Source organism: Thalassophryne amazonica, chromosome 19 (assembly GCF_902500255.1).
Source record: "Thalassophryne amazonica chromosome 19, fThaAma1.1, whole genome shotgun sequence".
Classification (NCBI taxonomy): Eukaryota; Metazoa; Chordata; class Actinopteri; order Batrachoidiformes; family Batrachoididae; genus Thalassophryne; species Thalassophryne amazonica.
Window position 1 is genome coordinate 68,187,922 of NC_047121.1, and position 15,677 is coordinate 68,203,598.

Here is a 15,677-nt window from a genome sequence, read left to right on the forward strand (position 1 = left end):
CACTATCACAGATTTAGACTGGTTTGTGAACAATATTTGAGGGAAATGGTGATATTGTGTATGTGGAAAAAGTTTTAGATCTTTGAGTTCATCTCATAGGGAGCAAAACCAAAAGTGTTGTGTTTATATTCTTGTTGTGTAGGTGTGTTGGCCACGCTTCCCTGCAAAAAGTAAAATATCATGATTAGAGTTGGCAAATTACAGTATCATCTGAAGCTATAGTGTTGAAAAGCTCATAGATCTTCCCAGGGGGTCATAAGTGACCTCTCACAAGTTTCGATTATACTTGCCACACAGTTTTTCCACATTAGTTTTTCAGCATCACTCTGAGACAAGACCTTTCTAATTTTAGAGATATTGCGCAAATGCAAAAAAGCAGTCCTACATATTTGTTTAATATGCGCATTGAATGACATATCTTGATCAAAAATGACTCCAAGATTTCTCACAGTATTACTAGAGGTCAGGGTAATGCCATCCAGAGTAAGGATCTGGTTAGACACCATGTTTCTAAGATTTGTGGGGCCAAGTACAATAACTTCAGGTTAATCTGAGTTTAAAAGCAGGAAATTAGAGGTCATCCATGTCTGTAAGACAATCCTGCAGTTTAGCTAATTGGTGTGTGTCCTCTGGCTTCATGGATAGATAAAGCTGGGTATCATCTGCGTAACAATGAAAATTTAAGCAATGCCGTCTAATACTGCCTAAGGGAAACATGTATAAAGTGAATAAAATTGGTCCTAGCACAGAACCTTGTGGAACATCATAATTAACCTTAGTCTGTGAAGAAGATTCCCCATTTACATGAACAAATTGTAATCTATTAGATAAATATGATTCAAACCACCGCAGCACAGTGCCTTTAATACCTATGGCATGTTCTAATCTCTGTAATAAAATGTTATGGTCAACAGTATCAAAAGCAGTACTGAGGTCTAACAGAACAAGCACAGAGATGAGTCCACTGTCTGAGGCCATAAGATCATTTGTAACCTTCACTAATGCTGTTTCTGTACTATGATGAATTCTAAAACCTGACTGAAACTCTTCAAATAGACCATTCCTCTGCAGATGATCAGTTAGCTGTTTTACAACTACCCTTTCAAGAATTTTTGAGAGAAAAGGAAGGTTGGAGATTGGCCTATAATTAGCTAAGATAGCTGGGTCAAGTGATGGCTTTTTAAGTAATGGTTTAATTACTGCCACCTTAAAAGCCTGTGGTACATAGCCAACTAATAAAGATAGATTGATCATATTTAAGATCGAAGCATTAATTAATGGTAGGGCTTCCTTGAGCAGCCTGGTAGGAATGGGGTCTACAACCCCTGGCAAAAATTATGGAATCACCGGCCTCGGAGGATGTTCATTCAGTTGTTTAATTTTGTAGAAAAAAAAGCAGATCACAGACATGACACAAAACTAAAGTCATTTCAAATGGCAACTTTCTGGCTTTAAGAAACACTATAAGAAATCAAGAAAAAAAGATTGTGGCAGTCAGTATCGGTTACTTTTTTTTAGACCAAGCAGAGGAAAAAAATATGGAATCACTCAATTCTGAGGAAAAAATTATGTTATCACCCTGTAAATTTTCATCCCCAAAACTAACACCTGCATCATATCAGATCTGCTCGTTAGTCTGCATCTAAAAAGGAATGAACACACCTTGGAGAGCTGTTGCACCAAGTGGACTGACATGAATCATGGCTCCAACACGAGAGATGTCAATTGAAACAAAGGAGAGGATTATCAAATTCTTGAGTAAATCATCACGCAATGTTGCAAAAGATGTTGGTTGTTCACAGTCAACTGTGTCTAAACTCTGGACCAAATACAAACAACATGGGAAGGTTGTTAAAGGCAAACATACTGGTAGACCAAGGAAGACATCAAAGCGTCAAGACAGAAAACTTAAAGCAATATGTCTCGAAAAATGTACAACAAAACAAATGAGGAACGAATGGGAGGAAACTGGAGTCAACGTCTGTGACCGAACTGTAAGAAACCGCCTAAAGGAAATGGGATTTACATATAGAAAAGCTAAACGAAAGGCATCATTAACACCTAAACAGAAAAAAACAAGGTTACAATGGGCTAAGGAAAAGCAATTGTGGACTGTGGATGACTGGATGAAAGTCATATTCAGTGATGAATCTCGAATCTGCATTGGGCAAGGTGATGATGCTGGAACTTTTGTTTGGTGCCTTTCCAATGAGATTTATAAAGATGACTGCCTGAAGAGAACATGTAAATTTCCACAGTCATTGATGATATGGGGCTGCATGTCAGGTAAGGCACTGGGGAGATGGCTGTCATTACATCAAGTTATGTTGATATTTTGGACAATTGAAAGGATGTTTGGGGATGATGAAATCATTTTTCAAAATGATAATGCATCTTGCCATAGAGCAAAAACTGCAAAAACATTCCTTGCAAAAAGACACATAGGGTCAATGTCATGGCATAGGGTCAATGTCAATGAGCAGATCTGATATGATGCAGGTGTTAATTTGGGGGATGAAAATTTACAGGGTGATTCCATAATTTTTTCCTCTGCTTGGTCTAAAAAGGTAACCGTTACTGACTGCCACAATCTTTTTTCTTGATTTCTTATAGTGTTTCTTAAAGCCAGAAAGTTGCCATTTGAAATTACTTTAGTTTTGTGTCATGTCTGTGATCTGCTTTTTTTTCTACAAAATTAAACAACTGAATGAACATCCTCTGAGGCCGGTGATTCCATAATTTTTGCCAGCGGTTGCAATAGACATGTTGATGGTTTGGAGGAAGTAACTAATGAAAATAACTCCGACAGAACAATCGGAGAGAGAGTCTAACCAAATACCGGCATCACTGAAAGCAGCCAAAGATAACGATACGTCTTTGGGATGGTTATGAGTAATTTTTTCTCTAATAGTTAAAATTTTATTAGCAAAGAAAGTCATGAAGTCAATACTAGTTAAAGGAATACTCGGCTCAATAGAGCTCTGACTCTTTGTCAGCCTGGCTACAGTGCCGAAAAGAAACCTGGGGTTCTTATTTTCTTCAATTAGTGATGAGTAGTAAGATGTCCTAGCTTTACGGAGGGCTTTTTTATAGAGCAACAGACTTTTTCCAGGCTAAGTGAAGATCTTCTAAATTAGTGAGACGCCATTTCCCCTCCAACTTACGGGTTATCTGCTTTAAGCTGTGAGTTTGAGTTATACCACGGAGTCAGGCACTTCTGATTTAAAGCTCTCTTTTTCAGAGGAGCTACAGCATCCAAAGTTGTCATCAATGAGGATGTAAAACTATTGACGAGATACTCTATCTCACTCACAGAGTTTAGGTAGCTACTCTGCACTGTGTTGGTATATGGCATTAGAGAACATAAAGAAGGAATCATATCCTTAAACCTAGTTACAGCGCTTTCTGAAAGACTTCTACTGTAATGAAACTTATTCCCCACTGCTGGGTAGTCCATCAGAGTAAATGTAAATGTTAAGAAATGATCAGACAGAAGGGAGTTTTCAGGGAATACTGTTAAGTCTTCAATTTCCATACCATAAGTCAGAACAAGATCTAAGATATGATTAAAGTGGTGGGTGGATTCATTTACATTTTGAGCAAAGCCAATTGAGTCTAATAATAGATTAAATGCAGTGTTGAGGCTGTCATTCTCAGCATCTGTGTGGATGTTAAAATCGCCCACTATAATTATCTTATCTGAGCCAAGCACTAAGTCAGACAAAAGGTCTGAAAATTCACAGAGAAACTCACAGTAACAACCAGGTGGACGATAGATAACAACAAAACTGGTTTTTGGGACTTCCAATTTGGATGGACAAGACTAAGAGACAAGCTTTCAAATGAATTAAAGCTCTGTCTGGGTTTTTGATTAATTAAGCTGGAATGGAAGATTGCTGCTAATCCTCCGCCTCGGCCCGTGCTACGAGCATTCTGGCAGTTAGTGTGACTCGGGGGTGTTGACTCATTTAAACTAACATATTCATCCTGCTGTAACCAGGTTTCTGTAAGGCAGAATAAATAAATATGTTGATCAATTATTTATTTTTTTTTTTTTTTATACTTTATTTTTATTTTTGGATGTTGAACAATTTTCCTATATATTTAACAAATGCAAATGGAACAATGGTAATAACAAGCAGACCTCTTGGAAGAAAAAAGAAAAAAAGAAAGAAAATAAAATTGGGCATCAACTATATGAACATATAGTGATAATGTGTAACACACTATATAGTACGTCATCTTTTAAAGATTCAATGAACGAGTGAATCGTTCCCATTTCTCCCAATATCTTTTACATTTCTCGACAGACAATCTTAGTGAAAAGTCATCCTCTCCATTTCTTGAATTTCGTTAACCACATTAACCCAATCGTGGAGTGAAGGTACATCTTTACTCAGCCATTTCCTAGTAATCGCTTTTTTTGCTCCAGCCAGCAAGATAGACAAAAGATATTTTTGTGATTTAGGCAATTCACAAGAGATATATCCCAAAAATATTTCAATAAATCCATTTGACACAGTTAATCCAATAATGTTTTGAATTGTTCTCACCGTTGTCCAATAGGGTGCGATCTTCACACAGTCCCAGAGTATGTGAAAATGTCCTGCTTTGGTATGTCCACATTCTCTCAAACAATAGGCTTTTACGGGGTCGTTACCAGTGATACCGGTAACGCGTTACGCTCATCTGACCACTTTTTTTTTGTAACGAGTAATCTAACGCGTTAATCTTTCCAAATCAGTAATCAGATTAAAGTTACTTCTCCAAGTCACTGTGCGTTACTATTATTTTTGCATTGTGGGTCGATAGCAGCATTCAACGTGGTCCGTGGGCAGGAAGACTGAACTGCCCACTTTAAGTGAGCTGCGAGCTTTTCATCCACGGTTTTTTTGCAGCAGCTCCCGGGCAGCAGCTACAACTTGTCCTCACCTCTTAAAGCAGTGACAACAGCACAAATGCACTGAGCTTTACAAAGACATTTTATGCTTTTTTTTTTTTCTCTGAGCCGCTCCGTATCTGCTGCTAAAAATAGCTGGTCCTCCGCCACGCGTCAGGCACGTCAACAACTAACACTATTTTCCACTCAAATACACCTAAACTCTCTTTCTGAGGACCACATGATGTGAAAACACAATAAAACTTTCTTACCTGTAATCTGGTCATGTTTCCTGCGTAAATAAATGTTATCCATTCTTTGTGCCCAAACGCCAAGGCAGGGGCGAATCCAGATGGAATGGGGGCGTGGGGCAGGGATGTGCCTCCCCACAACACCCCTAGATTAAAGGGTCCAGTTTTGAAGCCATTTTTTTTTTTTACTACAACTACTACTACTTAAAATAATTTCAACAAGTAAAATGTTTAGAGAGAATTTAAATGTTAGAAAAAATTTAATAGTTACATTTATAAACAATGTAGGTTAGAAATTTCAAGTTTTACTGTTACAGTGATGTCAACAGTTAAATATGAGGGCAAGAAAGAGGTCTTTATTTACTTTTTATAAAACAAGTATTTATTTTCATTGAAGTCAAGAAAGCATGACTATAAAGTGAGTTTTGGCAAAACAAGTATTATTGTCATGTTGAGATGGCAGGGGGTTGTTATCGGCAGCTGGGGAAAGTAACTAAGTTACTTTTTCAAGGAGTAATCAGTAATCAGTAATTGGATTACTTTTTCAAAGTAACTGTGGCAACACTGGTCGTTACACTGCTTACTTTTGATATGTGGTGTGACAAAAAACGTGTTAGTCTTCCATGCAAAATTCCCTCCAAAACCACAACAGGTAGTAATCATAACAGTTTTGCATATACCAAGCCACTCTTTCTCTGTTATTTATGATATTGGCTTCATTTTCCCATGCTTCTTTAATATACATAGTAGAAGTATTCTTAAGTGCTTGTACACCTTTATATATTATTTGTTTCTTTGGTGCGTTACCTTTACAAGCCGCAAGGAAATGTTTCACCAAATACTCTTCTCCTTCATATTTAATTTTCTTATTAAAGTAATGTCTTAGTTGAAATATCTAAAAAGGTCATGTCTATTCAGATTATGTTTATCTAAAAGCTCTGAGAACCTTTCAGTGTACCTTTTGTTATGACCCAATAGCTCGTTATGCCTCCTGTGGCCATTGTTGAAACCTGCTATCAATTTTGGCTGGCAAAAATTCGGAATCATAAGCTGGCCAGCGTAATATCTTAGCTTTGAATTCAACGTTCTTATTTTTAAGTATTTTAATCCATTCGTTCATTCATTGGAGATTTGATCAATTATTATATCATTTACTAACAGGGACTTAGAAGAGAGAGACCTAATGTTTAATAGACCACATTTAACTGTTTTAGTCTGTGGTGTAGTTGAAGGTGCTATATTATTTTTTCTTTTTGAATTTTTATGCTTAAATAGATTTTGCTGGTTATTGGTGGTCTGGGAGCAGGCACCGTCTCTACAGGGATGGGGTAATGAGGGGATGGCAGGAGGAGAGAAGCTGCAGAGAGGTGTGTAAGACTACAACTCTGCTTCCTGGTCCCAACCCTGGATAGTCACAGTTTGGAGGATTTAAGAAAATTGGCCAGATTTCTAGAAATGAGAGCTGCTCCATCCAAAGTGGGATGGATGCCGTCTCTCCTAACAAGACCAGGTTTTCCCCAGAAGCTTTGCCAATTATCTATGAAGCCCACCTCATTTTTTGGACACCACTCAGACAGCCAGCAATTCAAGGAGAACATGCGGCTAAACATGTCACTCCCGGTCCGATTGGGGAGGGGCCCAGAGAAAACTACAGAGTCCGACATTGTTTTTGCACAATGTTAATTTTAGTGACCTCCGATTGGCGTAGCCGGGTGTCATTACTGCCGACGTGAATTACAATCTTACCAAATTTATGCTTAGCCTTAGCCAGCAGTTTCAAATTTCCTTCAATGTCGCCTGCTCTGGCCCCCGGAAGACAATTGACTATGGTTGCTGGTGTCGCTAACTTCACATTTCTCAAAACAGTCGCCAATAACCAGAGTTTGATCCTCGGCGGGTGTGTCGCCGAGTGGGGAAAAACGGTTAGAAATGTGAACGGGTTGGCGGTATACACAGGGCTTTTGTTTAGGGCTACGCTTCCTCCTCAGTCACCCAGTCGGCCTGCTTTCCCGGCTGCTCGGGATCTGCTGGAAGGGAACTAACGGCGGCTAAGCTACCTTGGTCCGCACCGACTACAGGGGCCTGGCTAGCTGTAGAAGTTTCCACGGTGCGGAGCCGAGTCTCCAATTCGCCCAGCCTGGCCTCCAAAGCTACGAATAAGCTACACTTATTACAAGTACCATTACTGCTAAGGAGGCCGAGGAATAACTAAACATTTCACACCCAGAGCAGAAAAGTGCAGGAGAGACAGGAGAAGCTGCCATGCTAAATCGGCTAAGAGCTAGTAGCTGCGCTAAGCTAGCGGATTCCTAAAAACACACAGTTAATAATGTGTAAATAATTTAGAGGTGATTCAGCAGAGGGAGTGCTTTAGTTAAGGCACGTGAAGATTACACTGTGAAGCAAATCGTTATCTAGTTAACTAGATCAATCTAACTGCGCAGATTAAACAGCTAACAGATACAGCAAAACACTGCTGTGCTCCGAAACAGGAAGTGATACAATACCACAGTGAGAGCCAACCACCAGTAGAGGCAAGCAAAGTATGCAAGCAAATCAAAACCCTGTAATGGGGACATGTAGTGGACATTATGGATTATTCACCATTTCAAATACTCAGAAAATAAAAGAAACTGCTTCAGATAGTGCTCAGAAAGTGACTCATTGTTTCAAAATGCTCCAAACACTACACTCGACTACTAAACACTACAATGGTGATAACTGGTGGATAATGGGGATTACCTGATTCAGAAACTGATTCATATTTTGAAATACTAAAAATAAATGACTAAATATTGCTTCATAAGAAGATTCTTCATTAAAATTTATTTTCTTTGTTTTGATTTCTGTTTGCAAAACTTTAGCTCACCTCCACTGACTGGATCTGCTGGTAGCTGCTGTCCCAGGAAATGAGCCTGCGGTCTTTCCCTCCAGACACCAGCGTGCCATTTCTCAGCATGCAGAGAGCAAAGACGCTGCCCTCGTGAGCTCCTTGGATAACATGGATGATACGATAAGTGCCTACAGGACAGTGATGACATGAGAAGGTTGGAGACGGTTAGACATAAAGGTCAACCATTAGAAGAGGGAAGACTAGACTGACAGATAAATCAGTGAGAGAGGGAGTTGCTTATCCTTCTGGATGTTTGCTCTGCGTAACCTTGCTTTCACCAATAGTTTCCTGTTGTGCTTTTGACTGCTTGATGTTTTCTTACTGTTTTTTTCTGTTTGACTGCCTCGTGCTTCCTCGGTGTGGAGTCAGGAGGAAGCACACACGCAGCTTTTCTATTTTTGCATCACCGATCACTGCAAACTCTCTCTTTCAGTCTGTGACTCTGTTTGCCGGCTGCAAAGCACCTTTTCCCCACACCAGTATGTTCCCGCTGGAGTCTCCAGTGATGGCGTCGCCGTTTTCTGCAAAGGTCACGCACAAGACAAACTTGGGCTTCTCCTGTTTCTACAAGAAGCATAAATAGCACATTAAGTTTAACAGAGGGACATTTGAGCTGGATCATGTAATTATTCATTTCTGCAATAACTCAGGTTAATATGTTCAACTCAAATCTCATCATTTGTGTATTTGGATCAATCTTTATTACTTTAGGAGTGAAACAGACAATGAGGTGCACTACCTCAAACAGTCCTTGCTTTTTGACCAGAACGCCTTTCTCCATGTTCCAGAAATAGACATGTGATTTGCCACAGGTCACTACGATGTTGCTGTCTGTGGGGTGAAAGTCTGTAGCAAAAACTGACTCATTGGAACTCTGCATCAAAACACATGAAAAAGATTCTGTTAATAGTACAAAAAAAGACGAGCCTGTAGGCTAAAAGCACATAAAAAAACATCTGAGATCCAGTTAAATCCTGATTTCGCTCTCTTTTTCACAAACATAAAAACAGCCTGAAACACAGACGCACCTTGACCTCAGCCAGTCGGTCCTCACGCTGCCAGTCCCACACAGAGAGGACGTGGTCGTTGGAATCATCTACAGCACACAGAGCGTTTCCCCCGTTCTAAAAAAACCCAAACAAACTCAGATTTTTTTTTTAACCAACAGAACACAACAGAAAACAAAACAATGTCAGTGAACCAGACTGAAAACTCAATTAAAAAAAATGACCCTTAAATGCTTAAACCATCCACGTGTCTCTAGTGTTACTGTGGCAGCCATAAATGGCAAAACACATCATTAAAGGAAAACATCAATAACACATAAACACAAGCATCAAACAGACTAGCGCATACACAGATCTGGGCTGACTGTAGTCTAGTTTGAAGCAGGTGTGTTTCAAAGGATTCAAACATTTCAAGCAATAATCTGAGTGTCACAAAATCAGCAGTACTTAAGAAATGTTTGTGGACCACCCCCAGGCACACGTTCTATCTATTCTTAATTCCACTTTATTTTTGTGTTCTGTTGTATATTTTGGTCTGTATTATGATGCTGCCTCTTCATGTAAACTCAGGATCTGACAGATGTTCTGCCAACGGATACACCAATGAAATAAATGTATGCACACTTATGATTTCAATTTATTTTCATTTATATAGCGCCAAATCACAACAAAGTTGCCTCAAGGTGATTCACACAAGTAAGGTCAACCTTAACAACCCCTACAGCAAGCACAAAGATGACAGTGGTAAGAAAAACTCCCTCTGATTTGAGGAAGAAACCTCAAGCACACCAGACTCAAAGGGGTGACCCTCTACTCTGGGCCCATGCACAACATTGTGTAATCTTAAACTACAGTAGTAGAAACAACAAAATGAACATGAGGAAGAATATAAATTTTGTGCCCAATTGGGCAAACATTATTAAAATATTTCTGCCAAATGTTCCTTTGGGCAACGTCCAAGTTGACTCTAGCCTGAAACCAAGGCGGGACCAAATTTGACTGAGGGCACCCCACATTTCTCTATGTAGGACAAACTCTGGGACAGAGCGTGTTGACTTGTGCATATTTCGTACGTGGGAGTCCTTGTTGTCATCGGAGCCCAGAGTCACCAAAACATTGTGAATGGACAGAAATGACCCTGATTGTTTGCAACACACATCCCCAAATGTTCATCCCCTACACTAGGTGCATCGTTTCTAGCATCCATACAGCTGGAAGAGGGTATCATTTGACATTACCCCCTTGTGCATGCACCCTGAAGGTCAAGACCTCAAAAGTCCCATGGAGACCATTTTAGACACATCCTATATAGAATATGTAATCATGAGATATGGTAGCCTGAATGTTGAAGACCTGGCCTTGTGACCACAGGGTTATAGATTCAATCTCATGACCTGACAGAAAAAACATGGATTTGGAAAGGTGTCAGTCATCACTCAGGTGTCAGTGAGCAAGGACTTAATACCAAAGATACTTCCAGTTTGCCTTGACCAACAGAACACTGACATTGGTATGTTGTATACTCCTGTATATCGTTTTGTGAATTATTCTGTAATTATGTCCGTAGCACGACCCAAGCAGAAGGTCACCCCTTTGAGTCTGGGCTGCTTGAGGTTTCTTCCCTCAGAGGGAGTTTTTCCTTACCACTGCTGCTCTGGGGGCTAGTAAGGTTAGACCTTACTTGTATGAAGTGCCTTGAGACAACTCTGTTGTGATTTGGAGCTATATAAATGAAAATAAATTGAAACTGAAAAAAAATTGAAATCGATGTGTGTATGGGAAGACGGGTCTTTGAGCATCTGCTTTTGATGGAAAATGTTCTACAAATGCAGTCCAGTTACTACACCTCTGAGAACCAAGGCTACACAAGATACCTTTATTAGTGTTTGTTTCTGAAATGCTGTGTTTTCTATTGTTAATCCACTTCCTTTGTTCTTTTCAGTTCAGCATCAGCACAGCTTTTCTTACCGACTTGGAGAAAGCCAAGCAGACCAAGGCTCGGTCAAAGAAGCCTACGCCCAGAACATGGAGGGTGTTGAGGCTGACGGAGTCCCACACTCGTACATGAGGAGCCAACTGCTGCATTGAAAATCATGAAAACGTGTTCAGCCAGGAGAGAAACACAAGCATGATGCTGACTAAAGACTAACGACTAAAGGATTATGTCAGTATACAGCAATGTTTTGGAATCAGGGATAAAATATCTGAGTATTACTGTGGCTGGTTTGAATACATTTTCTCAAAGAATACAGACAAAACTATCTTTCAATATGACTCCAAGAGAATATGAAATACTGTATTAAAAGCTAAAGTGATAATTATGATTGCTTACTTTGCCATCTGCGGTGGTGCCTGCCACCTGTCCGGTTGCTATAGTGATTTTGTCTGGGTGGACCGCAAGGCTGGCAAGTGCAAGACAAGAACACAGTTGAAGGTTGGAGCATGTGAATAAAAACGCAAATTTTGCTGGTGGTAACTGAGGAGTTTAGAGTTGTGGTTGTGATGTAAATATCAGCTCCAACAGGGAAAAAAGAAGGCACAAAGACGAGATGTGGGTTATCTCAAGTTCCTCACCATTGATGTCATCTGTGTGTCCCGTGTAGTGTCTCTGCAGCCGTTCATCCACATTGAACAGGACGACCACTGAAGCGATGAAGTACACAGTCTCCCCAGTGGGCAACAGGTAAAGGTTGGAGCGGCAGTCTCTACCACGATAACCGTAGCTGGTTTATTAATGATGTCAAAGGGAAAAAAGCAAAAACAATAAGAACGGACATCTGAAGGTTTCACTTGATTAGTATAAATGAAGAGACAAGTGCGCTGGTGTCACATCCACTACGCCACAGAACCACCTCAGGCCCTGAATGGAAACCAGTCAGACAACTGTTCCATCTGGAAAGGAATCGTCTATCTGTCGCAGTCAAGTGAACGTGGAGGTCCTCTTGGCCTTCTCAGCCACTGGGATCCTGAACACTCCACACGATCCTCAAGCAAAACATATTGACCTGGAATTCAGTAAATTCAGATCTGAATGAACAAAGCACTACAATCATTGTCAAATGAAGCATGCACTGGTGCCATGCGTGGCCGCCTCCACCACAGAAGGGAACTGGCAACCACCAAGGCAGACAACCTTCAGGGATGGACCCATCTACTTTCATGTTCACCTTCTGAAAGTAGTCATACAGGCAGGTGACTCTTGGGCAGCCATTTGACTATTTTCCATTTGTTGGGATCTTCAACGCTGAGGCACCTGCTTCAAAATGTTGTAGCTGATGTTCCCTTGCAATGTAAATAGTACCCTTCATCTGAATCTCCTAAGTAACTGTTTGTTTGACACAGTTATTCCAGCGGTGCCCAAGGATCCTCCAACAGATCAAGTACTCAAGAAATCTTTTCGTAGCTTTAGGTCACGGTTAGTGTCCAAGTTTTAGAACCACATAGCAAGTCAGTAAGCACCAGGACCCTAAAGACTTTGACCTTCATTGCAAAGGTATCAGCACTGCCAATACCTCTTTACTATGATCTCATGACTTCTTGAGCTCTTCCGGGTGTCCGGTACCTCAACGGCTGAAGATCCAGAGACATTAATATCACTTTAGACTGTCTTTCAACAAGTTTAACACTTTCACAGCAGACTGATACACTTCTCATGGCCAATTCTAGGAATTCCTAGAGTGCCTTAGTCTTGATCCAGGACAAAACCCAGACACCTGACTCTTCACTCAGCTTCTCAAGTGCTGCAGCCAGGACATTCTGTGGATTCTGTAAAGATCACAGCAAAGACCAGATCAGTGAACATTTCCTCACCAAAAAAAACAAAAAAACACATCCAAGTAGCTGGACTCGACAGCCTTATAAATGCCCAGTGGATGCAAGCATCAAACAGAGTAGAAGCCAGAATACACTAATTCCCTGGATGAATCAGAGACTCCACTCCTACTCCATACAACACATTTCTTTTGTGTATCTGGCTATGATGCCCAGCAGCTAACTGGGGAGCTTGTAAATTCTCAGGACGTCCTACAACGCAACTGACCAACTGCAGCCAGTGGTTTGCAAAATTACCATAAACTGCTTTAAAGAAGCAAACCAGATATTTATTAAATAATATTGGGAAAGTTCTCCTGTGTTGCAGGACAGCTATGTAGCAAGCTGATTGTTTTGCTTATGTAATATGCCTGTCTGCCACCCGTTGGATATGCCTGGAATTATTACCAGGGATAATCTTATCACATGCATGATGGAAATTAGGAGCAGGTGCAGATGAAGTTACATGCATCTTGAAATAGATTGATTCCAAAGTTCAGGTCTATGGCGACTAAGGCCACCCCTGCTCATAATCAGAGTATTTATTAATTTGTTTTATTCATCTGGGGAAAAAAAAAACCAAAACAAAAAATGCAGTAAAGGATACACCCCAGTCCAGTTTGAGTTTGTTGCTGGGCAGCTCAGCTTTGGCCTCCCGACAGTAGCTGGTCCACCTGGTCTTTGGGCATGTACATGGTGACAGGCCGACCCTTCAAATACATTTTCACATAACCTTCCTCTAGAAAAAGCAACACATACAGTCAGTGAGATGACACCGGAAGGGACTACAGGTAGATTTATATTTCGGGATGATGCATTTCAGTGTAGCAGATAACAGAATATTTCAAATGGCGGTGGTGAAAAATACTCCTTTGACATTACTCTTTGGAAATTCTGCTTTTGGTGAGAAATTTGCTCAGACTTGCACAATCCTAGCATCAAATCATGTCTGTTTAACCGCGTAGAATCCACATTTGGAACTACACAAGCCGTTTCTCAACTGAAGAAGCGTTATGTCAGCATGTGAACTGAGGCATGCTTCCTGCCAATATGTAGACCTGGGTTTGATTGTAGTGTGGAACAAGATGCGTCATTTGCATCATTGCAGTCAAATCAGCTATAATCAGGTGCCAGATTTGGCTGGGGAAGTAACCTGTGATGGAATGAAGTCTCATTCATGGGGCGTTGTAGACTTTTATTTGCTTCATACCGTGATATAAGGGGCTAAGCACCTTCTCAGAGGGCCTTGGAGCTTTTATAGGACTGTTTTGGACACAAAAACCATCCAAACTGGTCCATCTGCTGGGATTCTGTGCAATTTAATATGAAAGAATTAATGGCAGCCATTTTTCATTAGATTTTTCATCTTGAACATTTGAGTAATGTTTTAAGGAGGTTTTTTTTCTTTTTTAAACAAAGTAGGTGCTTGTACAACCATTTGAAAGATTAGTTCTGTTACCTGCTTTACAATTTTGTACATAAAAGTATGAAACCATGTCTAATCATGGACATTAAGAACAATATGTGTTATTAGTATGTTGGGGGGGGTGACAGTGATGAATGTTATTTAAAAAATGCAGGGAAGCAATGAAAATGATGAATGATAGCCTTCAAAGACAAACAAATTAGCTTATTGACTTATTTTTTTCAGTCATTTCACACACAACACAAAGCACAACACCAAAATGAACTGCAAACACTGTCTGATTTAAAACTGTCACAACGTATCAAACAGCAGAGATGATCCAATTTAAAATGCAGACACAAGCTTAACAATGAAAAATAAAAAAAACAACAAAAAAACAAAGCACATCCATGTTTAGAAAAAGGAATATTGAGAAATCTTCCATTTAAAACAGATACACAAATCATGCAGAAAACCAGAAAAATCAGCCATAATGTACCATTAATATCTTAATAAATCTCATTAGAAGAGTGAGTGCACTAATGGACTTAGTACGTGGGCTGAAGTGCGAAATTATTCATTATTACTAAGAAGCTACAACTTATTTTAGGGACTACAAGATGATTATAAGGAATGAAATATTTGAGAGCAAACATATCTCTGCGTGACATGGGGGGGGGGGGGGGGGTGTCTGTGGTCCCGTTTCTAAGAATGGAATCAACAAATGTCAATAAAAATGAGCATCTTAGTCTTTAGAAATTTATTTCACTGGCTTAATAAAAGATGTGGAAGCAGTGGCTGGCAGATTTGATGGGGCTGTGGTAGCCGAGTGTATCTAAGCTACAATATAACGACTACAACCTCTCTGACTTCCTCATGTAGAGGTTAAAGTTTGCAATCTATCAGACTGCCAGCACCTTTGCAGCACTGCCTTTCCTGGAATGATGGAGGTACAGAGACAGGGCACATGTAAAAGGTGGAAGAGGTCGGTAGAACAGGTTAAGAGGCTTTTAATAGCTGATCAGTATGGATTTACTGAAAACTAAACAACACAAAACTATTATAAAACACTAACATGTTAACTTTTTGTTGCATCAAACAGATAATTAGCAATAAATAAACAATTTTATAATACTGGCATTGTGAAAACTACTATACTTATCCTTTGCAACTTGGTTCACTGGTCTAAATTTTGATTAAATTACACTGAGGAATTGATTAAAGACACACACATGGTTACTCTTAAACACTAATATCAAGTCATATATCATCATTCTATTGGTCATGTGGCCTACAACCTTGGATGACCTTGAAACGTATTTGGAATGGTTACTTTAAGGTAACAGATACAGTAAATTACAGCTATGGTTGCTATTAAATACCAGTACCAAGCTATATATTACCTTTCTATTGGCTATGTGACCTTTGAATT

At 39.9% G+C, this 15,677-nt stretch overlaps 1 protein-coding gene and 1 long non-coding RNA gene across 2 annotated transcripts in view; both read right to left on the minus strand.

The window, feature by feature from the left end:
- The window catches only part of eml1 (EMAP like 1), a 141,411-nt gene that overhangs the window by 15,863 nt on the left and 109,871 nt on the right, over positions 1-15,677 (minus strand). The window contains exon 14 of the mRNA XM_034194961.1: positions 8,000-8,151. Coding sequence (XP_034050852.1) covers positions 8,000-8,151 — 152 coding nt within the window. The remainder of the gene's footprint in view (positions 1-7,999; positions 8,152-15,677) is intronic.
- Positions 11,065-11,898, minus strand: LOC117531811. Its single transcript, XR_004566740.1, has 3 exons — positions 11,605-11,898; positions 11,363-11,432; positions 11,065-11,109 (listed from the first exon to the last, which is right to left on the minus strand). It is a non-coding gene; the product is annotated as an uncharacterized LOC117531811 (long non-coding RNA).